Here is a 25,712-nt window from a genome sequence, read left to right on the forward strand (position 1 = left end):
GAGGGTGGTGGCGTATGCCGATGATGTTTCCCTTTTCGTGTCCTCGAGAGGGGAGGCGGATTGGGTCATGTCAGAGGTAGTGCGCTACTCGGAGGCATCCGGGTCCATGATCAACCGGGATAAGTGTGAAAGTCTCTGGCTGGGAGGGGGAGATCCTAGTTTTGATCTCCCGGACACTCTTCCAGGGCCCCAGGCCACCGCCAAAATTCTAGGCATCGAATTTGGCCCCGGGGACTACCCCCAGCAAAATTCAGAGGGTAGACTTAAGATCGCCGCCCAAAAGGTGGACCAATGGAAGGGTTGGTCTTTGACCCTAAGGGAAAGGGTTGCCCTGGCTAAAGGCTTTCTGCTTCCCTTGTTAATTTACCTGGGCAGTGTGTGCATCTTGCCGGAACCTCTCTGGACACGGGTCTACAGCCTGTTCTTCCAGCTGTTATGGGGGAATAGGCTCCACCTAATCAAGAGAGAGGTCACATACTGCACGAGGAGACTAGGTGGGTTGGGTATGGTCAACCCGGTGGTGTTCTTAGTGAACACCTTTCTTAAAGCCAACATTTCCAACCTCTGGCTAGAGAGGGCTCCTCCGTGGGTAGTCTCCTGCAAGGGTCGGCTTCGGCCCTTCTTCCAGGAATGGGAGACAGGAGGGCAAGTGAAGGACCTCCGCACACCTCATGGGCATCTCCCGGCTTATGCTACCCTGGTTCTGAAGGTGATCTGCCGGTGGGGTCTGGGAATGTGGGAAATCAGGACCATGTCGCGGCAATGCCTTGACAGGAGGGTTCTGTTGACCCATTTCCAGAAGCCCCTGGCCCTTAAGGATTGCCCAGGCCGGGATCTGGAGGTGGGGCTCGGGCTTTTAAATTCTAAGCGGATCAACACGAAGTTTTGGGACTTGACCTGGCGCTGCTTCCACGGGAGGCTGTATGTAAAGGATAACCTGAAGTGCAGGAAATCCGATGATCGGTTTTGTCCCCGTAAGGAGTGTGGCGACGTGCTGGAAAGCATGGAGCACTTCCTGCTTCAGTGTCCCTTTAATGCAGAGGTTTACAACAGGGTGGGAGCTTCCATACGTTGGCCGCAGCTGGCGTCCCTCTCCTATGCCAAGTGGGCCTATGGAGCGTTCAGAACTCTGGGTGGCCGAGACCGGGGCACTTTATTCCTAGTCAGTGTAGTGGTTAGGTTCTACATTTGGAATGCACGGTGCTTAGTTTCGACGCGGCAGAAAGCCCTCCCAAGGGAAGAGGTGGTTAGTAACATCTTGGGTGACCTGGTGAAGGTGCGTTCTTTGGAGTTCGAAAGGTTGGGTGTGAGGAGGGCCTCTTGGCTTTGGAGGGGCCTTTCCTTTTAAAAACGCACTCTAGGGAGAGCTAGATTTTGTGTGAATGTGGGTAGGGACAGCATAAGGTGGTGTGGGTGGTGAGGGACAGAAGTAGGGGCGATAGGGACAGGGAGGGACAGGCACTGAGGGACAGATAGAGAGTTAGTTATGATAAGGTAGGTAGAGTAGGGGCAGGTAAGGACAGATAGGGACAGTTTCTTTAGGGACAGAAGTAGGGACAGTCTTAGTTGTTGAGGGACAGGGTGAATGTGTTAGTGAGGGATGGGGCCTCTAGAACTCCTTTTTCCTGGTGGTGGGCTATTGCATGGCACACCTAGATTTTTGTTTTGAGATAGAGAAATAATGGATATTGGGCTTGCAGGCACTGAACTTGGGCCTGTAAGTAAAGGTTTGTGGTGTGGCATTATTCGGTAAAGCAAATGATGTAATGACATTGCATTGTAATATTGTATTGTAATATGTATTGTAGTATATGTATTGTAGTATGTGTTGTTCTTTTCCGTAGTCAGAGGTGCATGGGGGGCGTAGTGAGGTTGGGAGGGGGGTGAATGGGGGGGTGAGAGCGGAAAAAAAAAGTAAAAGGACCCTAAACCAAGGGGAAAGTGGAGAATGGATATACCATGGACCATGGAAATTATGGAAAATGCACCATTTTTGAGCACATCGGGGGCAAATGGGTGAGGGTTTTGCTTGTGGGCATAAACTTTCGTGCTCATCAGGCCTAGACGTGATAAAGCCATGGACATTTATGGACCTGTGGTGTGGGTGGTGGGAAAAAAATAATAAAAAAACAGGAAAAAAAAAAACCAAAACATATATATATATATATATTGAGGTGTTAAGCTGGTGTAGGTACTTTTGCCAAAAAAGAATTGGCTAGGTTTATTTAAGGCAGCATGGGCCAAGAATATTATTTTTGTTTTCCTGTATATAGGTATGGGTGGAAGTGTGAATGGGGAGTGAAAGAGACTGAATGGGGGTGAAAGATTAAAAACTGTTTTTCATTATTTTATGGGAAGAGTTTTCTGTTGGAAAGTTCCTGCTGGGGGTCCCCTAAGCTGGAAAGCTTGGGGACTATAACAAGTTGCGGTTTTGCACAAGCTTCTGTATGTCCTAAGTGTATGATTTATGTGTATATTTTGGTTTATGTGTTTTCTTTTCTGGAATGTTGTGTTGTATTGTTTTTGATATTTTATAATAAAAGAGATACAGGATGTAACTCAGGATCAGTAATGTAATGTATGTACACAGTGACTGCACCAGCAGAATAGTGAGTGCAGCTCTGGGGTATAATACAGGATGTACAGTAACTCAGGATCAGTAATGTAATGTATGTACACAGTGACTGCACCAGCAGAATAGTGAGTGCAGCTCTGGAGTATAATACAGGATGTAATTCAGGATCAGTAATGTATGTACACAGTGACTGCACCAGCAGAATAGTGAGTGCAGCTCTGGGGTATAATACAGGAGGTAACTCAGGATCAGTAATGTAATGTATGTACACAGTGACTGCACCAGCAGAATAGTGAGTGCAGCTCTGGAGTATAATACAGGATGTAACTCAGGATCAGTAATGTAATGTATGTACACAGTGACTGCACCAGCAGAATAGTGAGTGCAGCTCTGGAGTATAATACAGGAGGTAACTCAGGATCAGTAATGTAATGTATGTACACAGTGACTGCACCAGCAGAATAGTGAGTGCAGCTCTGGGGTATAATACAGGAGGTAACTCAGGATCAGTAATGCAATGTATGTACACAGTGACTGCACCAGCAGAATAGTGAGTGCAGCTCTGGGATATAATACAGGATGTAACTCAGGATCAGTAATGTAATGTATGTACTCAGTGACTGCACCAGCAGAATTGTGAGTGCAGCTCTGGAGTATAATACAGGATGTAACTCAGGATCAGTAATGTAATGTATGTACACAGTGACTGCACCAGCAAAATAGTGAGTGCAGCTCTGGAGTATAATACAGGATGTAACTCAGGATCAGTAATATATGTACACAGTGACTGCACCAGCAGAATAGTGAGTGCAGCTCTGGGGTATAATACAGGATGTAACTCAGGATCAGTAATGTAATGTATGTACACAGTGACTGCACAAGCAGAATAGTGAGTGCAGGTCTGGGGTATAATACAGAATGTAACTCAGGATCAGTAATGTAATGTATGTAAACAGTGACTGCACCAGCAGAATAGTGAGTGCAGCTCTGGAGTATAATACAGGATGTAACTCAGGATCAGTATTGTATGTACACAGTGACTGCACCAGCAGAATAGTGAGTGCAGCTCTGGGGAATAATACAGGATGTAACTCAGGATCAGCAATATAATGTATGTACACAGTGACTGCACCAGCAGAATGGTGAGTGCAGCTCTGGGGTATAATACAGGATGTAACTCAGGATCAGTAATGTAATGTATGTACACAGTGACTGCACCAGCAGAATAGTGAGTGCAGCTCTGGAGTATAATACAGGATGTAATTCAGGATCAGTAATGTATGTACACAGTGACTGCACCAGCAGAATAGTGAGTGCAGCTCTGGGGTATAATACAGGAGGTAACTCAGGATCAGTAATGTAATGTATGTACACAGTGACTGCACCAGCAGAATAGTGAGTGCAGCTCTGGACTATAATACAGGATGTAACTCAGGATCAGTAATGTAATGTATGTATACAGTGACTGCACCAGCAGAATAGTGAGTGCAGCTCTGGAGTATAATACATGATAAGTAATGTAATATATGTAGATATTTCCAGACAGCTCTGTGCAGTGCTGGTTACAGGGGTTTTCTCTGTGTCCATTATCCTGGTTTGTTCTCTGGTTTCAGCCGTGTGTTCACATCATCTTATTTTGGGGCATCCTCTGGCTTTTGGAGTGGAGATTTGGAACAAGATGCTTGAGAACTGATCCCGTCTATAGGTCAGAAAATGAAAGAATTCTTGATTTGCAGAGATTTGTGCCATTGTCTCCTGTGCTGATTGGTGCAATGTTTTAGACTCCTCACAGTTGCCTACTAATTATAGATTTGCCCTCTCATCTCTATTGCCCCTCTCGGGGCAGGTGTGTCGGCCCCACATTTGATATTACAGGATAAAACTTGTTTTTTAGATTTTCTCAAAGAAAACATCAATTTAAGGAGAATCCAGAAGATCTGGAGGGGGCGGATGAGGAAGTGCTGGCTGAGTGGGAAAGGGTTAAATACCTGAAGGGCGTGACGGACCCTGAAGAGGTGAGTTTGTATCCAGGGTATTAATCTCTTGTTTTCCCTTCTCCATTTGCTTTCTCCTCCTCTTCTTCCAGGATTTTTCTCATTTTCTGTCCCCACAGCCGTATGAGGACGAATTTCACTTTTTTCATTTACTGAAATACAGTAGAAAAATCTATGAGGGGTGAAGTGTGACCCCACTACTGTTCTTCGGGTTTTGTTTTCAGTGTTCATTTTAGGGAAAAAGTGATGATAGCAGTTTGGTGACGCCCAAGTCCGAGTGATTATTTTTTATTTCAGTGATAGCAAAAAAAGACATTTTTAAAAAATGAAATAAATAAAATTTTTCTTGTGCGCCATTTTCCAAGCCTGGTTACATTTCCTCGTGGATGGACGCGGGTCAGAGCTCGTTCTCCTCGTTGCTGCTGAAGGTTTTATCACTTCCAATGTGAGGAACGTTCGCCGTCTCCATTGATCGTGTTTAGGGAGGAGACTGAAAATCCACAATTTTTGTGATTTGATTTATTTTTCTTTTTTTTTTATCATAAGGGTTAATTAATTTTATATTTTGTTTGACTTGAGTTTTACAGTCACGACGTTAATGAATATTCAGACTTACAGTTAGGTCCATATATATTTGGACAGAGACAACATTTTTCTAATTTTGGTTCTAGACATTACCACAATGAATTTTAAACAAAACAATTCAGATGCAGTTGAAATTCAGACTTTCAGCTTTCATTTGAGGGTATCCACATTAACATTGGATGAAGGGTTTAGGAGTTTCAGCTCATTAACATGTGCCCCCCCTGTTTTTAAAGGGACCAAAAGTAATTGGACAAATTAAATAATTGTAAATAAAATGTTCATTTCTAGTACTTGGTTGAAAACCCTTTGTTGGCAATGACTGCCTGAAGTCTTGAACTCATGGACATCACCAGACACTGTGTTTCCTCCTTTTTGATGCTCTGCCAGGCCTTCACTGCGGTGGTTTTCAGGCCTTCACTGCGGTGGTTTTCAGGCCTTCACTGCGGTGGTTTTCAGTTGCTGTTTGTTTGTGGGCCTTTCTGTCTGAAGTTTAGTCTTTAACAAGTGAAATGCATGCTCAATTGGGTTGAGATCAGGTGACTGACTTGGCCATTCAAGAATATTCCACTTCTTTGCTTTAATAAACTCCTGGGTTGCTTTGGCTTTATGTTTTGAGTCATTGTCCATCTGTAGTATGAAACGACGACCAATCAGTCTGGCTGCATTTGGCTGGATCTGAGCACACAGTATGGCTCTGAATACCTCAGAATTCATTCGGCTGCTTCTGTCCTGTGTCACATCATCAATAAACACTAGTGACCCAGTGCCACTGGCAGCCATGCATGCCCAAGCCATCACACTGCCTCCGCCGTGTCTTACAGATGGTGTGGTATGCTTTGGATCATGAGCTGTACCACGCCTTCACCATACTTTTCTCTTTCCATCATTCTGGTAGAGGTTGATCTTGGTTTCATCTGTCCAAACAATGTTCTTCCAGAACTGTGCTGGCTTTTTTAGATGTTTTTAGCAAAGTCCAGTCTAGCCTTTTGATTCTTGATGCTTATGAGTGGCTTGCACCGTGCAGTGAACCCTCTGTATTTACTTTCATGCAGTCTTCTCTTTATGGTAGATTTGGATATTGATACGCCTACCTCCTGGAGAGTGTTGGTCACTTGGTTGGCTGTTGTGAAGGGGTTTCTCTTCACCATGGAGACTATTCTGCGATCATCCACCACTGTTGTCTTCCGTGGGCACCCAGGTCTTTTTGCATTGATGAGTTCACCAGTGCTTTCTTTCTTTCTCAGGATGTACCAAACTGTAGATTTTACCACTCCTAATGTTGTAGCAATTTCTCGGATGGGTTTTTTCTGTTCTTGCATCTTAAGGATGGCTTGTTTCACCTGCGTGGAGAGCTCCTTTGACCGCATGTTTCCTTCACAGCAAAACCTTCCAAATGCAAGCACCACACCTCAAATCAACTCCAGGCCTTTTATCTGCTTAATTGAGAATGACATAACGAAGGGATTGCCCACACCTGTCCATGAAATAGCCTTGGAGTCAATTGTCCAATTACTTTTGGTCCCTTTAAAAACAGGGGGGCACATGTTAAGGAGCTGAAACTCCTAACTCCAATTTTAATATGGATACCCTCAAATGTGTAATGCGTTGTTTTTGCGCACCCATAGACTTGCATTGGCGTACTATGGGCATACTACGCTGACAATCGCAGCATGCTGCGATTGGCTCGGCCCGTAAAAAATACGCGAGAAAAATACAGCTGATGGGAGCTGCCCCATAGAGAATCATTGGTCCGGGTGCAATGCGTTGTTTTTAACGCCTCTCACTCGTCCGTATTTCTCTCTAGTGTGACGCCGGCCTAATGAATGAATCCGGATTGACTCTCCTTTAACCCTTTCATCCACAGAAGCCAACCATCATCGTTGACAGTCTGCGGAAAGAGTTTACGGACAGATCAGGATCCTTCACCTGTAGGAAAAGAAGGAAGAAAGCTGCTGCCCGACACTTGTCTTTCTGTGTCAAAAAAGGTGCGTGGACCCCAGGGAGTAGTCAGTGACCACCTACACCAGGGTTCCCTTACTCCAGTCCTCAAGGCCCACCAACAGATCATGTTTTCAGGATTTCCTTAGTATTGCTCAGGTGATAATTGTTTCACCTGTGCAATACAAAGGAAATCCTGAAAACATGATCTGTTGGTGGGCCTTGAGGACTGGAGTTGGGGAACCCTGACCTACACAATGAGACATGAAACCCTCTGTGATCACAATGTGTTGGGGGTCAGTGACGCTCAGTATCTGCATCATGAAATGTTCTTCAGCGTCTCCTCTAGTTTATGTCTGATTGTTTGTTAGAGTGTGTGAGTGCAGGTAATGTAGGAGTGTGAGGTCTAGGAGGCAAGTTATTGGTCGCTGTCCGAGAGTCGCCTCCACATTGTAACTGTGAACCAACAGTGAGACAGAGTGCAGGACCCGGTACCAGACGATCCGCTCTGAGTGGAGGACTCAGTACCAGACAATCCGCTATGAGTGGAGGACTCGGTACCGGACCTTTTGCTCTGAGTGGAGGACTCAGTACCGGACCTTTTGCTCTGAGTGGAGGACTCGGTACTGGACCTTTTGCTCTGAGTGGAGGACTCAGTACTGGACCTTTTGCTCTGAGTGGAGGACTCAGTACCGGACCTTTTGCTCTGAGTGGAGGACTCTGTACCAGACGATCCGCTCTGAGTGGAGGACTCAGTACCGGACCTTTTGCTCTGAGTGGAGGACTCAGTACCGGACCTTTAGCTCTGAGTGGAGGACTCAGTACCGGACCTTTTGCTCTGAGTGGAAGACTCTGTACCGGACGATCCACTCTGAGTGGAGGACTTGGTACCAGACGATCCGCTCTGAGTGGAGGACTCGGTACCGGACGATCCGCTCTGAGTGGAGGACTCTGTACCAGACGATCCGCTCTGAGTGGAGGACTCAGTACCGGATGATCTGCTCTGAGTGGAGGACTCTTTACCGGATGATCCGCTCTGAGTGGAGGACTCAGTACCGGATGATCTGCTCTGAGTCGAGGACTCTTTACCGGACGATCCGCTCTGAGTGGAGGACTCGGTACCGGACGATCTGCTCTGAATGGAGGACTCGGTACCAGACAATCCGCTCCGAGTGGAGGACTCGGTACCGGACGATCTGCTCTGAGTGGAGGACTCTGTACCAGACGATCCGTTCTGAGCGGAGGACTCAGTACCGGATGATCTGCTCTGAGTCGAGGTCTCTTTACCGGACGATCCGCTCTGAGTGGAGGACTCTGTACCGGACCATCCGCTCTGAGTGGAGTACTCGGTAGCGGACGATCCGCTCTGAGTGGAGGACTTGGTACCGGACGAACCGCTTTGAGTGGAGGACTCGGTACCGGATGATCTGCTGAGTGGAGGACTCTTTACCGGACGATCCGCTCTGAGTGGAGGACTCGGTACCGGACAATCCGCTCTGAGTGGAGGACTTGGTACCGGACCTTTTGCTCTGAGTGAAGGACTCGGTACCAGACCATCCACTCTGAGTGTTTGTACTTTGTTATAGGTGAAGTTCTAGGATTACTGGGGCCCAACGGAGCTGGAAAGACCACATCTGTATTAGTGTTGGCCGGAGAGCTGACTCCTACAGCCGGGGAGGTAAGCACAGGCCTGCTGCTGTGCTGTTAGCTCTCAGGATCTCACCTCTGCTGTTCTGTGTCTGTGGAAGATGTAGTGCCTGTGTACTGTACCCCCTACAGGTGATCCTGGGCAGTGCAGCCGAGCACAGCGCTGCCTTCATGGGCTACTGCCCGCAGTTTAGCCCTCTGTGGCCGACTCTCACGGTGAAGGAGCATCTAGAGGTCTACGCCGCGGTGAAGGGCATGAAGAAAAACGACACGAATGAAGCCGTAAAGCGGTAAACAAACAACTGCTGCTAAATAATAAAACGCGTTATCGCCGTCGTGCTTACATGTCCTGAGTTTGTTTTCATGATTCTTTTTTATCTTGCTTTTCATCCAGGGTGTCGGATGCACTTGAACTGAGGCAACATCTAAATATGCCGGCCAAGAAGTTGTCTGTCGGGGTGTCCAGAAAAGTATGTGCCCCCCTGAAAATGTGTCTGGCTGCTCCGCAGTTTCAGATTCATCAGTGGAGATATATAGGGGGTCTCTCCTGGTTTATCAGGGTCTACAGACCACAAAGTAATGGAGTAACGCACGCCCCATCTTCTGTGTTTTCCTGGTAGGTTTGCTTTGCCATCAGCATGCTGGGTAACCCGACCATCGCCCTCCTGGATGAACCTTCCACCGGTCTGGATCCTAAGGGGCAGCAGAGACTGTGGTGAGTGGTCCGGACGGCCCATAGACCTCCCTAGGTCCAATAGTCCAGCACCTCCCGACCCTGATCACACGATATAACCAGAATTCTTATTTATTACAGGAGAGCCCTCCGAGCAGCTTTCCGGAACAAGGAGAGAGGCGCCATCCTGACCACGCACTACATGGAGGAAGCGGAGGCCGTGTGTGACCGTGTCGCCATTATGGTGTCTGGGAAGCTCAGGTGACCGCGGCTTATAACAGGGGCCCACGGGTCACAGGGTGGTCTTATAAATCTCAGCTGAGTCCACTGATTTACTAATATTGGGGATGTTTCCTGAGTGTGGCAGTGTCTTGACTCTCCCGATTGGATATATCTGAATTCAACATGTCCCATCCTTGGTTCTCAATGGTGATTTTGACTTATACACTTCTCAGTCTACAATCACCATGTATATCGGATGCATTGTAGAAATGGCAGCCAGGTGGGCACTTTTAGATTGGGGTCTTGCTAACCCCTTCATGCTATATGATCTCAATATTTGCCACGAGCAATGGTACTAACCCCCGAAATAGACACATGTTCACTATCACTGTGTGAATGATGGCACCAGTGATATCAAGCAGAATCCAACTACAGTCTCCATATGTGTAGCGTCTGCACCTCTTAACCCCACCTGACGTCACTTTTATTTCCAAGCAGAGGTGTAGCTAGGGTTTTGGTTCTGGGGGGGGGTGAAACTTCTGAGTGGGACCCTAGCCAGGTAACCTTGATGGTCGTATGCTCTCCTCACTTGCACCAACATGACGTTCGGCACCTCCAGGGGACACATATGGTCAGCTTGGTGCAGTTGTACACTGACACCCCCTGTCTACATGGGACCAGGGAGACACAGGGAATGAGAGGATGTGGCCCACGCAGTCACTGATGTGGCAACACACTCGCCCACAACCCTGAAAGGCTGAGGGACCACTGTCACTAGCACCCGTGAAACAACACCTGGTCAGCCAGGTAGGCCTACAGCAAGTTCCTCGTTCAACATACGCCTGGTTCGTTAACAGGATTATATTGGACCAGAAACCAGCCCCGGTAGCATGGAAAGTTAAGACAAGAACACAAACGTGTGGATTTGCGGATCGAGATAAAAGAGCAGCCCAAGATTAAATTATATATTTAATCGCCTTAAGGGCACACTAGACAATACACTATATATACACGTTGGTTACACATATACAATGGTCAGATATGCAAATACAGATAGCAGTAGTACAAAATATGCAGAATGTAAGAGTCAGTTAACAGTCAGATGAAGGGTCTGGCTTGTGGGGGAGGGGCTGCTACATGGAAGTATGGTGGTCACCTCTATTCCTTGACTTCGCCCCATACGATATATCGTCATGAGTTCCCCAGAAAAAAGCAATAGGCCATGCTTTACATGAGCATTTAACCCCTTTGAGTCAATCCCCTCCTCTCCTCCTGCCATCTGGTCTGGACCTAAATTTCCTCCCTTTGCATCTAGCAGATAAAAACTCCAAAACCTAAGATGGGTCATAACTCTTTAATGGATGATCGTAGGGAGGTGGTTTTGGCACCATCCGATCCGGCCGGGCCACTGTCATGAGTTGAAACTAAACATGGCTCTACTACCTGGTTCCTACTAGCCATTCCATGCTTCTCCACACCCTGGGGTGCTAGAACGGATTGAAATCCCGCAAGGCACCTGTCATGCTCTGGGGATCTCGGAAATATACTAGGATGTATAGTATCTCAATAACTTCTTATGTAATTATGTTTTTAGAATATTCTAGAAGGTTAATTTGGCAGCTTCAATTCAGTATAACTCTATATTGCAAGCAAGCCTTTGTCCTGAGCTGAGCTGGCTCAAGGTGTGAGATCTGTCACTCACAGCCTTTTGAGGTTTGACCATCTGCTGAGCTAGGTGCCAGCTTTCTCCTTCAGGCTTTGAGAATGCTGGACAACCTGCTGAGCCAGGTTTCCTGCACCTGCTGCACAAAGGAAGGGGGTTTTATTATCCCATGCTAAATAGGATACAAATGATTGACATGAAATTATATCTCCAATATTCTTCACACACTGCGTCTATAATAACCCATACTATATTAAACTATTTTATTAATTTATTGGGACTGGTGAACACCACAGAAAAAATAGATGAAAAATTATTTCAGAATTGCTGTTTTTGTTCATCGCATCTCATAAAAAATGATCAAAAAGTCCTAAATACCCCATATCGGCACCAATAAAAGCTACAACCTTTTGCGCAAAAAATGAACCCTCTCACAGTCCTGTACATAGAAAAATAAAAGTTATGTCTCTCTGAATGTCACAACCAGAAAAATTAAAATTTATTTTAAAAAGTAATTTTCTCTCGCAAAATTTGTGAAACGTTAAAAAAAACATAGAAGTTTAGTTTTGTCATTATTGTGCCAAGGATGTCCCCCATTCTTTACACTGCTATCTGATCCCCAGATGCATTGGGTCCATCCAACAGCTGAAGAGTAAGTTTGGTAAAGGTTACCTCCTGGAGATGAAGGTGAAGGATTCCCAGCGGGTGGATGAGATTCACCAGGAGATCAGCCGCATCTTCCCGCAGGCGGACAGACAGGACAGGTAATGATGAGACACACACACGTGGATCACATCAGGGTGGAGGACAACGTGTATGTCATCTCCACAGGTTCTCCTCGCTGCTGTGCTACAAGATCCCTATGGACAATGTGCAGTCCTTGTCTCAGGCTTTCTCTCAGCTGGAGGAAGGTAAGAGCAGGAAGTGTTGTCATAGGGACTCAGATGTTCTCAACTCTATAACTGATTATTGGCTCTTCTCCTGTTTGCAGCGAAGCGCATCCATGAGATTGAGGAGTACAGCTTCTCCCAGCCCACCCTGGAGCAGGTACTGCCTGCACGCCTTTACTGCCCATTCTATGGGATCTGTCTATTGTGCCCACGTTCTGCGTGCTACAGGAGCCTCACAGGGTTAATATATCAGTAATCCTTATCAGAAGACCCCATCTTCTATTATCTTCACATGCCCTAATAGCACAGACAGTGGACAACCCCTTTAAGGAGGACCTGTCACATGGCATAAATATGTGATTTTTTTATCTGCTGTAAATACCGCTGTTCTCCTGAATCCGGCGCTGTTTTCCTTTTATTTCTGCTCCTCTCCATTCCTGAGATATGGACTCCTCTTTCCTGTATGTAAATCTGAGTTTATTGACAAAGTTGGCGTGTCTTCAAGAGCCCGCCCACAGGGGCCACACCCACACTGCAAACAAGACAAGATTTATATCCAAGTAAGAAGAGGCCATATCTCAGGAATGGAGAGGAGCAGGAACAAAAGACGAACAGCGCCGGACTCAGGAGAAAAGCGACATTTACATCACGTAAGAAAATGACATGTTTCTGGCAAGTGACCGCCCCCCCTTTAAGTTAGAGGTCATTGTCATCATATTTGCCTCCCTCTGTTTTCTAAGGTTTTCCTGGACTTGGCCAAAGAGCAGGAGAGGGATGACTTCGACCAGGACGCCATGTTCAAATGGAGACCCCTGAAGTCTGAGAGCGTTTAACAAGCTGTCAGGGCATGCTGGGACTTCTAGTGTCACATAACCGAATGTCCGCAGGGTGGAGGAGGGAGTCACTTGAGCCATAAATATCACGAGGGGCTGGTGAAGGGTTAACCTGAGACGGTGTTGCCCATTGTGTCCAATGTGATATTCTATATAGCAGATAATGTGTATCACTGACTTTTACTGACCTTTACATTGTATCTTTCCATTAACCCTTCATGTATATGACAATATGAGCTCACGTCAGTGTTTGGGCTAAACTCACTTTTTATGAATTTTTAATGATGATTTTGAACATTTTCTATATTAAAAAATAATAAAATGGTTTATATCCAGAGACTGAAATCTTGTCCTCCTTTACAGCTGAGGGGTTGTTGCAATGTATCAATGTCACTGTGCTTGCTTTCCATAAATACAGATGTGTGATGTTTGTATGAAAAGTGGAAACTTATTATTATTATTATTTATTATAGTGCCACTTATTCCATGGCGCTTTACATGTGAAACTTATCTGAACCTCACGGTGCTCGCACAGCAAAGGGTTTGTTACAGTGTGTCAGCATCAGACCTTCAGGGATCATTGTGATATGGGTTCCAGGGCAACTTCTGACTGTGGATGCCCCACCACCAGGTTGTTGCTTGGATGCTCCGGGGCCACTGGTGTCTAAATAATAGCTTCATTCTGTTACTTTTGAAGCCAAGGGAGGTCACTGACCACTCCTGCCGGCGATGCTGCTGCTTTACAGAGCACCTCTTCCTTTTCTGGACTGTTCTGATGGGGTGTGGCAGTCCCCTCTTTGTACTGTATGTACAATGAAAGTGACAGCTCACATGAAGGTCCCTCTACTGCAGCCTAGTCGTTTCTCGGCTCTGACTCTGCTCACTTGGCTCAGCTCTTCCAGCTTTGGTCTCTCATGCCTTCACTCAGGTTGGGTTTCTCTTGGGTCTTCACTCAGGTCTGGTCTCTCTCTTGTCTTTACTCAAGTCTGGCCTCTATCAGGTCTTCACTCAGATCTGGTCTCTACGAGGTCTTCACTCAGGTCTGGTCTCTCTTGGATCTTCACTTGGGTGTGGTCTCTATCAGGTCTTCACTCAGGTCTGGTTTCTCTCTGGTCTTCACTCACATATTGTCTTTCTCAGATCTTCACTCAGGTCTGGTCTCTCTCAGGTCTTCACTCAGGTCTGGTCTCTCTCAGGTCTTCTCTCAGGTCTGGTCTCTCTCAGGTCTTCACTTGTGTCTGGGCTCCTTTATTTGGATCTGGTCTCTCGACTCTTTTAGTCAGATCTGGTCTCTTGACTTCTTTACTTGGACATGGTCTCTTTTGAGTCTTCACTCAAATCTGGTCTTTCTCAGTTTTCACTCACTTCTGGTTTCTCTTAGGTCGTCACTCAGGTCTTCACTCAGGGCTGGTCTTTATCAGGTCTTCAGACAGGTCTGGTCTCTCTCGGGTTTTCACTTGGCTCTGTTCTCTTGACTCCTTAACTCAGATCTGGCCTTTTGATTTCTATACTCTGATCTGGTCTCTCTTGAGTCTTCACTCAGATCTGGTCTTTCTCAGGTCTTCACTGAGGTCGGGTCTCTCTCAGGTCTTCACTCAAGTCTGGTTTCTCTCGGGACTTCACTCTTGTCTGGTCTCTCTCTGGTTTTCAATCGGGTCTGGTCTCTAGACTTTTTTACTTGCATCTGCACTCTCTTGAGTCTTCACTCGGATCTGGTCTCTCAACTCCTTTACACAGATCTGGTGGGGGTGATATGTCCTGTGTATGTGCAGTGCGCACAAAATCCGGGAATGGGTTGGATCCCCGTGTCATCGGTGGTATGTCCAGTGTACATGTAATAATGATGAACTGCTCTACTGCGTTCCTACCCCTGAAGACAACAAAGGCGCTACGTGTACAGAGTTATGTAGTTTTACGTGTAATGTGAATGGTGATATGCATCTTCTATGCTTCTATATTTTGTGATGGTAATGTACAGCATGTAAATTGTTAATGTATAATATGAGTAGTGCATAGTGCAGGGTATGCACAGGGTTAGATTAGGGGTAAGATAAGAACTGTTTATATAGTAAGTGGTTTAGCAATGGTATAGGACATAGGATAAGGACAATAGGTTTAGTCTATAGGATAGGACATAGGCAATTCCTGATATTAGAGGATATAGAAGTGTAGTGACAAGTTCAAGTCCAATGGGCTGCTAGAATGAGTTCGCTCTCCGGCAATGGACACTCTATACCCTGGGAAGAAAATACTACTGATTGTATGTGTTTTATATGAATTTTATATGCTGTGTGTTGTTTTCCAGGTTCCGGAATGGTCGATTACGACCATATTTAAAGAGGGGAGAGATGTAATAATGATGGACTTGTCTGCAGCGTTCCTATCCCTAAAGGCAGCAAGGGCGATGTGTGTACAGTGTTATGCTGTTTTATATGGAAGGTGAATAGTGATGTGCGTTTTGTATAAAGTGTTCTGGTAATATATAGCATGTAAAGTGTTAATGTACAATGTAAGTAGTGCATAGTGAGTTAGATAAGGGATAAGATAAGTACTGTTTATATACTAAGTGGTTTAGCAATGGCATAAGAAAAGGACAATGGTTTAGTCTATAGGTACATAGGCACTTCCTGATAGTAGGGGAGATAGAAGTGCAGTGACAAGTCCAAATCCAGTGGGCTGCTAGGGTCAGCATGTGTCGACCATTCGAGGTAGTGAGACGCCATACTGGAATCCCAAGCCGAATTCACGGTTATGCACTGAGCCGAAGACCTGACATAGGGACTGCCGGACACATCATGTCCTTTGGCATACAGGGAAAGATGGACAGAGACCCGCAAAGACTGAAGGCAATGGATCCCGGGTGCACTGCCGAATGGGAAGGGAGATCCCTGGGGCTAACAGAGGCAGTGAGCAAAGGGATGATCAAGGAGGAACTAATGGTGGGGCTGAAGATATGTTGTGCTAAGAAAGTAAGGATTACGAAGTGTTGTGCCCTGTCCCATGAGTTACCACTTGATGAATTTGGACTGTCCAGTAAAAGTTTGCTTGTTGCAATGAACTTGGTGTTCCCTGATTTGTGTGCAGCGCCTCCTGAGGACAGAAGCCTCTAAACAGTGGAGACCTGAAGACAGCAGAGGCCTGCAGCCCAGAAGTGAGTGTGATACACCCCACACCTGATGGCACACAGCTAAGGGGACACTGTTTTCCTGTAAAGTACCAGAGCGCAACCGGACAGCAACTCGGTCATGACTATCGCTCTCATGCACTTTACATTTGGTGTAGTTGGCAGGATCAGTCCTAGCAACAAGAAAACTTGACAGAAGTGGGGAAGGATCCAGTGAAAGAAAACATGGCCTCAAGCACCTAATGCAAGATGGCGGTGAATGGTGCAAAGTAGCAAGACTGAAGAAGCGAATGAGCTCGAAAACCCATCCAGCCAGGGAAGTGGCTTGTCCAGAGAGGCAGGCCTGTAGTGGGCTGTGCCTGCCCCCAATGGGCACGCAGGAAGAAGAAGAAACCCCACTCGTTGTAGAACGTCAATTGAAAATGGGTGGAGACTCCCAGAAAACGAGCAGGTGAGCCAGAAGTATCTCTAACCAGGAAGGGGGGAGCAATGGAGGAGTACACCCTCAAAACAGCAGGCCGGTGCCATTGTTAGTGAAAGGAAGAGAAAGCGAGCATGATGCAATGGAATGGTTCTACTTGCAGCGCTACAGAGTGGGCCTAGACAGGCCGAATGGCAGAGAAAGGTGAAGCCACTGGAGCAGGAAATGCACCTGGGAGGATTATGGCCATCGGAGGATCTACCCGAGCCCTCGGCCAAGATTCATTACCCGGAACCATGCCAGATAGCTGAAGCCCTAGGGTGGGCAGCACGACTGAAAGTGATGGTGGCGGCCCCCGCAGTAAGTACACCCTGCACCCTGGAGAGGTCCCAGCCTAGAGAATCGCTCCCCCCCCGCCCCTTGTGTATATAGAGCAGGCCCCGATCCCCGCTGAAGCTGAATGGGTGGTGAGTGACAGTTGTCCAGAGGAAGAAAGGGAGGGAGAAGTGGGTGTTGGCCCAATTGAAGTGTCCCTGAAGCGGCGAGGTTGGCAACCAGATGACGCAAGGAGTCGTGAGGCACTTTGACTCTATGACTCGATTCATTCAGGAGGTGATCACTGGCCACAAAGTATACATCAACTCCAGTTTCTTATTGTATTGGCCCTACATACTGCAGCAAGGAGACCGGCTCAGCTTCATTAAAGAAGATGGACCGTGAGGGTGGTATGCGGTGGTAGCCCTCCTACCAGAGGGAGAACAAGCTGCACAACTGAAAAAGGTGACCCTCCAGGCTGCCTTAGGCTCAAAGCATGAGGGATGCACGGTCAGGGCCCCAACACCTCCCAGTCCTGCGTTTTTCAGCACCACGGAATGGACTCTGAAGAACAGTGGACACTCTGTACCCTGGAAAGAGGAGACTACTGGTTTTATGTGTTTTATGTGAATTTTATATGCTGCGTGCTGTCTTCCAAGTTCTGGAATGGTCGAGGACGACATGTTCAAAGAGGGTAGGAATGTAATATTGATGGACTGTTCTGCTGCTTTCCTACCTCAGAAGATAACCATGGCGCTATGTGTACAGTGTTATGTGGTTTTTAATATAATGTGATGTGCATCTTGAACCTGGAGTGGTGTGGGCGGACCCTGAGGAAGGAGTCCTGGATGCAGGGAGGTGAGTGTGATTCACCCCACACCATACAACACACTGGGACTGGGATACTCACTGTCTGTAAAGGGCCAGAGCAAAACTGGACAGCAGATCGGTCATCATGACTACCACTCTCGTGCACTTTACCTATGGACTGGTGTGATGTCACCGCTATGTATGATAAATGCAGTGTATGATAGATGACAACTGTCAGAGAAATATGAATTAGTTCCTATGGTCCTAGGTACACATACAGGGCTGCCTGTTTTTCCTCACCCTATTGGTTTCTGAAAAAAACAGTTCCTGCTGCATCCCCTTCCACTACTGCAGCCCCTTCAGGCTGCCTCTATGAAATTCTATCCACTCCCCCCTCCCTTCAGCAAATGGTCACTTTTATTGCATGCCAGCTCTGGCAGAATTAAGTGTGTTTTTTCCCTCCAAAACTCCTTTGTCTATCAGACTTAATATTCCAGGTCGAATTCTATAACATATGATAATCCTAGAGACAGGAAAAGTAGATTTCCAGGACCAGGGTGATTGGGGCTACGCATGGCAACGTTTTTCAGCCTGTAGGGCCATCAGAAACCTGAGAAATTAGTTTCTGCCCCCAGTCACTTTGCAGGGGAAAATGTGATGCCCCTATCGTTGCCCTGTGAGCATTCCAGCCAAAGATATGGAATATAGGAGTTTTTAACAATTTTTCAAAAGTGGCGAACGCCCTCTAACCCAGCCCTCCAGTGAGGTCAGCAAGAGAGGAGTCCCTAGGTTTGTGGGCAAAGCATAAAACTGAAAAGCACCTTTGAGGAGTTGTGAAACGCCAGAGAGTCAGCTAAACAGTAGGCTTTGCTGATGAACCATTTTTCTTTGGGAAGGCTCTCCTCCCCTTTATCGACACGTCATACCTGTGACTGAGATAGAGTAAGTTTCATATTTTTAATCCCTTTTAATCCCTTTTATTTCTCACTGTCTGTACTTACTGTATTTTGTCTCCTTTTGTAACATCTTGTATTTTTGTAAACACTGTCAATATTTTCTGGAGTAATCTTATATTTACTAGTGTTCTTTTTGCTCTATGATCGAACCGTCACGTACTTTGTGCAAAATCCCGCTACCTTGGGTTGGTTCCTGACCCGATATAGACTTTGAAATCAAACGAAGGACTGGTGGCAGCGTGGCGTCCTGGTGTTATTGGGAACCCTGGCAGTGACGGATAGGAGGTTTATGTGTGTATCCCCGACCTGTGACTGGTGATATATACACCACCCTCACTGCAGAGTACCCAATAGCCAGTAGATGACTAGGTGCAGTTCCCTGACTGACCTGAGGATAAGGGGCGCCAGAGAGCTGCAAGTTCCTAACTGTAACTGATAGCCAAAAAGTCGGGTTATTCATGACAATTAAAAAACAAAAAAACAAAACACAACTCTGCCAGAGCTGGCATGCTATAAAAGTGACCATTTGCTGAAGGGAGGGGGGATTGGAGGGAATTTCACAGAGGCAGACTGAGGGGGCTGAAGAAGTGGAGAGGGATGCAGCAGGAACTGGGTTTTTCACAAACCAATGGAGTGAGGAAAAACAGACAGCTCTGTATGTGTACCTAGGACCATAGGAAATAATTCAGATTTCCCTGACAGCAGCCATCCCTATTCCCGATCTATGGCCATAACGAAAGTCCAGGGGCAATGTCCCGCTGGATCTAATCCTGCCAGCTGAGCTGTGTATCTAACCCTGTCCTTTTCTGGCTGTAGGTGGCGCTCTCTCCTCGCCTCCGTAGTTGGCAATAGTCACATCCCCTATTGTTTGTGAACACATCTTAAGGACGGCGGCGGCAGGAAGAGTCACGGCAGGAAAAGTGTAGTTTCCCCAATTTCCTGCATTCTGCCTGCAATCAGAGATATTCCCCTCCCACTGTGTATTCTCCAGTGACAGCTTGCTGGGGGACAGTGCATGTGGCTGCCTCAACTGTTTGAGGGGCTTTATTCCATGATTTGGATGTTTTTTCCACCAACGTGGAGATGTATTTCGGTGTAGTGGTGACCGTGCTGGGACGTAAGTGCTGCCGCCTGTCAGGATCCTTCATTATGTCTGACGCTTGTCTGTCGCTGATTTTCTACTTTTCTCTTGTTGCAGTTTGGACCCTGGGAGGAGAAGCAAGCGGTGAGTCCACAAATTGATATCTCTGTCTGACCTGGGGATGGGGCGTGTGGCACGCTTGGGGTACATGCACACCGACAAACGCTGACCAGTATTCTAGTGGAAACCGCTCCAAGACAAGCTGCTTGCTCCGGAGTTTTTGGAGGAGATTTTCCATTTTCTGAAAAGTTTCAGAAACTTTCTCAAACAGTTCTGATATCAATTTGCATTTGGATCCATAATGTCTCCACTAAAAATCTATGCCGTGGAGAAGATGGATCTGGTGGAAATAGACAGATGCAATAGAAGAGAAGATGCTGAGGAGAAGTTCAAGACTCTGTTCACATCTTGTTCTCTTCATACGTTCGGCATATGTGCCAAGAAAGCTCCGGGTGTCTATATCGATCAATGGTTTATTCTTCATGTGTTGTATATTCTGAGAGGGTTAAGATTGAGAAGTGAACATCACCTAGAAGATGGATAATGAAAGAAGTTCTTGCTGTTCCTCACATCTTTGGAAAAGGAAATGTCTGCAGGGAATTAATGAAGAGAGTAATATGAAAAGTTAAGATGTTGGACTAATAAAATTTGGATTTGTTGGTTAAGATGTTGGATCAGGGAGATGTGGATGGTCTTGGCTAAGATCTTGAGTTGAGAAGATGTGAATATGATGGCCAAGATTTTGGGTCGGGGAGACGTAGATGATCTCAGCTAAGGTGTTGGGTCGGGGAAATGTAGATGTTCTTGGCTTAGAAGTTGGGTTGGGAACATGTGAATGGTCTTGGCTAAGCCATTGGGTCGGTTAGATCTAGATGGTCTTGGCTGAAATTTTCAGTCAGGAAGATGTTGATGGTCTTGGTTAAGATGTTTGGTCGAGGACACCTGGAAAGTCTTGGATAAGATGTTGGGTCGCAAACATGTGGAAGAGGCAAAAAGACCATTAGCACAGCCGATAAAGAAGGTGCACAAGTAGGTTCCCAAACCCTTAGAAATTGTAAAGATTACTTGGTGGATATGTGGAAGGTCTTGGATAAGATGGTGGATTGAGGAGATCTGGATAGTGCTGGCTAAGATGTTGGAGTGAGGTGTGGATAGACTTGGCTACAGTGTTGGAGCAAGGAGATGTGGATACTCTTGGCTAAAATGTTGGGTCAGGGAGATGTAGATGGTCGTGGCTAAGATTTTGGGTCGGGTAGATGTGGATGGTCTTGGCTATGGGGTTGGTTCGGAAAAAGCGAATGGTCTTGGCTAAGATGTTAGGTTGAGGAAATGTAAATGGTCTTAGCTAAGCTGTTGAGATGAGGAGATGTGGTTGGCCTTGGCTATGATGTTGGGTCCAGGAAATATAGATGGTCTTGGCTAAGATTTTTAATAGGGAAGATGTGGCTAGTCTTGACTAAGATGTTGGGTTGAGGAGATGTTGATAATCTTGGCTAAGCTGTTTAGTTGGGGACATGTGGATAGTCTTTGCAAAGATGTTAAGTCGGGGAGATGTGGATGGTCCTGACAAAGGTGTTGGGGTCGGGAAAATGTGAATTATCTTAGTTAAGATGTTGGGTAGTCGAAGATGTGGATGGTCTTGGCTATGATGTTGGATCTGGGAGATGTAGATGGTCTTGGCTAAGATTTTCGGTAGGGAAGATGAGGCTGGTCTTGACACTCACTGATGGTTTGATCGCTGCACGTTTAAGGAGTTCAGGCAATTATTGCAATGTGTAAGGGGCCAATAAGTGATTTTTAACCTGCCAGGTATAGACTTACATCTATCGATATGGAGCATACTGTATGTTCTTTTCTATGTGTTTTTGTGCAAATGCAGCTCGATAATGTCATAAAAAAGCAAAACAATGTGGTGGGAATTAGTCAGAGAATGAGCTCATCTATTGTTCCAGTGGCCTATGTCACTATCCGGGCCGTAGGTACTAATCTCTGGCTGACGGGAAATATGAAAATCTCACTGAATTTCTACAGAACATTGTGTAACCAACACCCAGGGACGGATAGAAGAAATGACTGCGCGTTCCTCCTCTTCACTGATATAGATATTTACGATCAGCAAGTTCGTTTATCACTCACCCCACAAAAAAAATCACCTTCCCCTAAAAAAGACCAATAAACAGTGCCTTGCGAAAGTATTCGGCCCCCTAGAACTTTTCAACCTTTTCCCACATATCATACTTCAAACATAAAGATACCAAATGTAAATTTTTGGTGAAGAATCAACAACAAGTGGGACACAATTGTGAAGTTGAACAAAATTTATTAGTTATTTTAAATTTTTGTGGAAATTCAAAAACTGAAAAGTGGGGCGTGCAATATTATTCGGCCCCTGTAACTTAATACTTTGTTGTGCCACCTTTTGCTGCGATTACAGCTGCAGTCGCTTGGGGTATGTCTCTATCAGTTTTGTACATCGAGAGACTGAAATTCTTGCCCATTCTTCCTTGGCAAACAGCTCGAGCTCAGTGAGGTTTGATGGAGATCGTTTGTGAACAGCAGTTTTCAGCTCTTTCCACAGATTCTCGATTGGATTCAGGTCTGGACTGTGACTTGGCCATTCTAACACCTGGATACGTTTATTTGTGAACCATACCAGTGTAGATTTTGCTTTATGTTTGGGATCATTGACTTGATGGAAGACAAATCTCCATCCCAGTCTCAGGTCTTTTGCAGACTCCCAACAGGTTTTCTTCAAGAATGGTCCTGTATTTGGCTCCATCCATCTTCCCATCAATTTTAACCATCTTCCCTGTCCCTGCTGAAGAAAACCAGGCCCAAACCATGATGCTGCCACCACCATGTTTGACAGTGGGGATGGTGTGTTCAGGGTGATGAGCTGTGTTGCCTTTACGCCAAACATAACGTTTGGCATTGTTGCCAAAAAGTTGGATTTTGGTTTCATCTGACCAGAGCACCTTCTTTCACGTGTTTGGTGTATCTCCCAGGTGGCTTGTTGCAAACTTTAAACAACACTTTTTATGGATATCTTTGAGAAAAGGCTTTCTTCTTGCCACTCTTCCATAAAGGCCAGATTTGTGCAGTGTGCGACTGATTGTTGTCCTATGGACAGACTGTCCCACCTCAGCTGTAGATCGCTGCAGTTCATCCAGAGTGATCAGGGGCCTCTTGGCTGCATCTCTGATTGGTCTACTCCTTGTTTGAGATGAAAGTTTAGAGGGACGGCCGGGTCTTGGTAGATTTGCAGTGGTATGATACTCCTCCCATTTCAATATGATTGCTTGCCCAGTGCTCCTTGGGATGTTTAAAGTTTTGGAAATCATTTTGTATCCAAATCCGGCTTTAAACTTCTCCACAACAGTATCACGGACCTGTCTGTTGTGTTCCTTGGTCTTCATGATGCTCTCTGTGCATCAAACAGAACCCTGAGACGATCACAGAGCAGGTGCATTTATACGGAGACTTGATTACACACAGGTGGATTATATTTATCATCATTAGTCATTTAGGACAACATTGGATCATTCAGAGATCCACAATGAACTTCTAGAGTGAGTTTACTGCACTGGAAGTAAAGGGGCTGAATAATATTGCACGCCCCACTTTTCAGTTTTTGCATTTCCACAAAAATTTAAAATAACCAATACATTTCGTTCAACTTTACAATTGTGTCCCACTTGTTGTTGATTCTTCACCAAAAATTTACATTTGGTATCTTTATGTTTAAAGCATGATGTGTGGGAAAAAGTTGAAAAGTTCCAGGGGGCCGAATACTTTCGCAAGGAACTGTATCATAATATTTTCAGAAAGTTGACAGTAACTGTGCGTAACAGTTTCATTGCTTCCAGCAATTACTGGGAAAGGGGAAGGTAAGTAACATGACACACGGACGTTGTAGTTTTCAGCTGTACTGTTCCCTAAAAAGTCCATAAATAGAGTTTTAAGCTCAATATGGCTGTCACATGTATGAACAAACTCTCCTATGGCCATAAAGCCGGTGGTAAGAGAAGATATTAGCCACCAGCCTTTCCCACAGCACTTGAGTATAACTTTATCATTTCCATGTTTTCAGACCCAACTGGGTCCTAATATTTGGGAATTGTCCACAACACGAGAAAGAAAAGTGGTTTGTAAGTGAAGTTGTTGTAAATCAATCTGTGAGTGCAGGGATCATGTCATCTCATCAGTCTGTGAGTGCAGGGATCTTGTAATCTCATCAGTCTGTTAGTACAGGGATCATGTAATCTCATCAATCTGTGAGTACATGGATCATGTAATCTCATCAGTCTGTGAGTGCAGGGATCATGTAATCTCATCAGTCTGTGAGTGTAGGGATCATGTAATCTCATCAGTCTGTGAGTACAATGATCATGTAATCTCATCAGTCTGTGAGTGTAGGGATCATGTAATCTCATCAGTCTGTGAGTACAATGATCTTGTAATCTCATCAGTCTGTTAGTACAGGGATCATGCAATCTCATCAATCTGTGAGAACATGGATCATGTAATCTCATCAGTCTGTGAGTGCAGGGATCATGTAATCTCATCAGTCTGTGAGTGCAGGGATCATGTAATCTCATCAGTCTGTGAGTGTAGGGATCATGTAATCTCATCAGTCTGTGAGTACAATGATCATGTAATCTCATCAGTCTGTGAGTGTAGGGATCATGTAATCTCATCAATCTGTGAGTACATGGATCATGTAATCTCATCAATCTATGAGTGCAGGGATCATGTAATCTCATCAGTCTGTAAGTGCAGGGATCATGTAATCTCATCAGTCTGTGAGTGTAGGGATCATGTAATCTCATCAATCTATGAGTGCAGGGATCATGTAATCTCATCAGTCTGTAAGTGCAGGGATCATGTAATCTCATCAGTCTGTGAGTGTAGGGATCATGTAATCTCATCAGTCTGTGAGTGCAGGGATCTTGTAATCTCATCAGTCTGTTAGTACAGGGATCATGTAATCTCATCAATCTGTGAGTACATGGATCATGTAATCTCATCAGTCTGTGAGTGCAGGGATCATGTAATCTCATCAATCTGTGAGTGAAGGGATCATGTAATCTCATCAGTCTGTGAGCACAATGATCATGTAATCTCATCAGTCTGTGAGTTCAGGGATCATGTAATCTCATCAATCTGTGAATACAGGGATCATGTAATCTCATCAGTCTGTGAGTTCAGGGATCATGTAATCTCATCAATCTGTGAGTGCAGGGATCATGTAATCTCATCAGTCTGTGAGTGCAGGGATCATGTAATCTCATCAGTCTGTGAGTGCAGGGTTCATGTAATCTCATCAGTCTGTGAGTGCAGGGATCATGTAATCTCATCAGTCTGTGAGTGCAGGAATCATGTTATTATTATTATTTGTTTCTATAGCACCACTGATTCCATGGTGCTGTACATGAGAAGGGGTGACATACAGATTACAGATATCACTTACAGTAAACTAACAATCACAGACTGATACAGAGGGGAGAGAGGACCCTGCCCTTTCGGGCTTACATGCTACAGGATGGTGGGGAAGGACTGTAGGTTGGGGGGTTGCAGCAGTTCCTGTGTTGGTTGAGGTGCTATCTCCGGTAGTGGTGAGGCAGCGGGGTCATTGTAGGCTGTAGGCTTTCCTGAAGAGATGGGTTTTCAGGTTCCGTCGGAAGGATCCGAGTGTGGTTGATAGTCGGACATGTTGGGGCAAAGAATTCCAGAGGATAGGGGCTTTTCGGGAGAAGTCTTGGAGGCAGTTGGGTGAGGAGCGAATAAGTGTGGAGGAGAGAAGGAGGTCTTGGGAGGACCGGAGATTACGTGAGGGAAGGTATCGGGAGATTAGTTCAGAGACATATGGGGGAGACAGGTTATAGATGGCCTTGTAGGTCAGTATTACACTACAATTACAATGAC

At 45.7% G+C, this 25,712-nt stretch overlaps 2 protein-coding genes across 6 annotated transcripts in view; both read left to right on the forward strand.

The window, feature by feature from the left end:
- Positions 1 to 13,357, forward strand: part of LOC141094067 (ABC-type organic anion transporter ABCA8-like) — a 101,376-nt gene extending 88,019 nt beyond the window's left edge. For both annotated transcript variants that reach the window (XM_073579774.1, XM_073579775.1), the window contains exons 29-40: positions 4,189 to 4,280; positions 4,470 to 4,590; positions 7,019 to 7,139; positions 8,679 to 8,770; positions 8,872 to 9,029; positions 9,134 to 9,209; positions 9,360 to 9,454; positions 9,554 to 9,673; positions 11,921 to 12,061; positions 12,129 to 12,208; positions 12,289 to 12,344; positions 12,928 to 13,357. In XM_073579774.1, coding sequence (XP_073435875.1) covers positions 4,189 to 4,280; positions 4,470 to 4,590; positions 7,019 to 7,139; positions 8,679 to 8,770; positions 8,872 to 9,029; positions 9,134 to 9,209; positions 9,360 to 9,454; positions 9,554 to 9,673; positions 11,921 to 12,061; positions 12,129 to 12,208; positions 12,289 to 12,344; positions 12,928 to 13,020 — 1,245 coding nt within the window. In that variant the 3' untranslated portion in view covers positions 13,021 to 13,357. The remainder of the gene's footprint in view (positions 1 to 4,188; positions 4,281 to 4,469; positions 4,591 to 7,018; positions 7,140 to 8,678; positions 8,771 to 8,871; positions 9,030 to 9,133; positions 9,210 to 9,359; positions 9,455 to 9,553; positions 9,674 to 11,920; positions 12,062 to 12,128; positions 12,209 to 12,288; positions 12,345 to 12,927) is intronic.
- Positions 13,358 to 19,615: 6,258 nt separating this feature from the next.
- Positions 19,616 to 25,712, forward strand: part of PECAM1 (platelet and endothelial cell adhesion molecule 1) — a 53,691-nt gene continuing 47,594 nt past the window's right edge. For all 4 annotated transcript variants that reach the window (XM_073579777.1, XM_073579776.1, XM_073579778.1 and 1 more), the window contains exons 1-2: positions 19,616 to 19,763; positions 19,845 to 19,871. In XM_073579777.1, the coding sequence (XP_073435878.1) occupies positions 19,730 to 19,763; positions 19,845 to 19,871 (61 nt within the window). In that variant the 5' untranslated portion in view covers positions 19,616 to 19,729. The remainder of the gene's footprint in view (positions 19,764 to 19,844; positions 19,872 to 25,712) is intronic.

This window comes from Dendrobates tinctorius, unplaced genomic scaffold (genome assembly GCF_039654945.1).
Source record: "Dendrobates tinctorius isolate UK_male_01 unplaced genomic scaffold, ASM3965494v1 ptg000063l, whole genome shotgun sequence".
NCBI classification, from domain to species: Eukaryota; Metazoa; Chordata; class Amphibia; order Anura; family Dendrobatidae; genus Dendrobates; species Dendrobates tinctorius.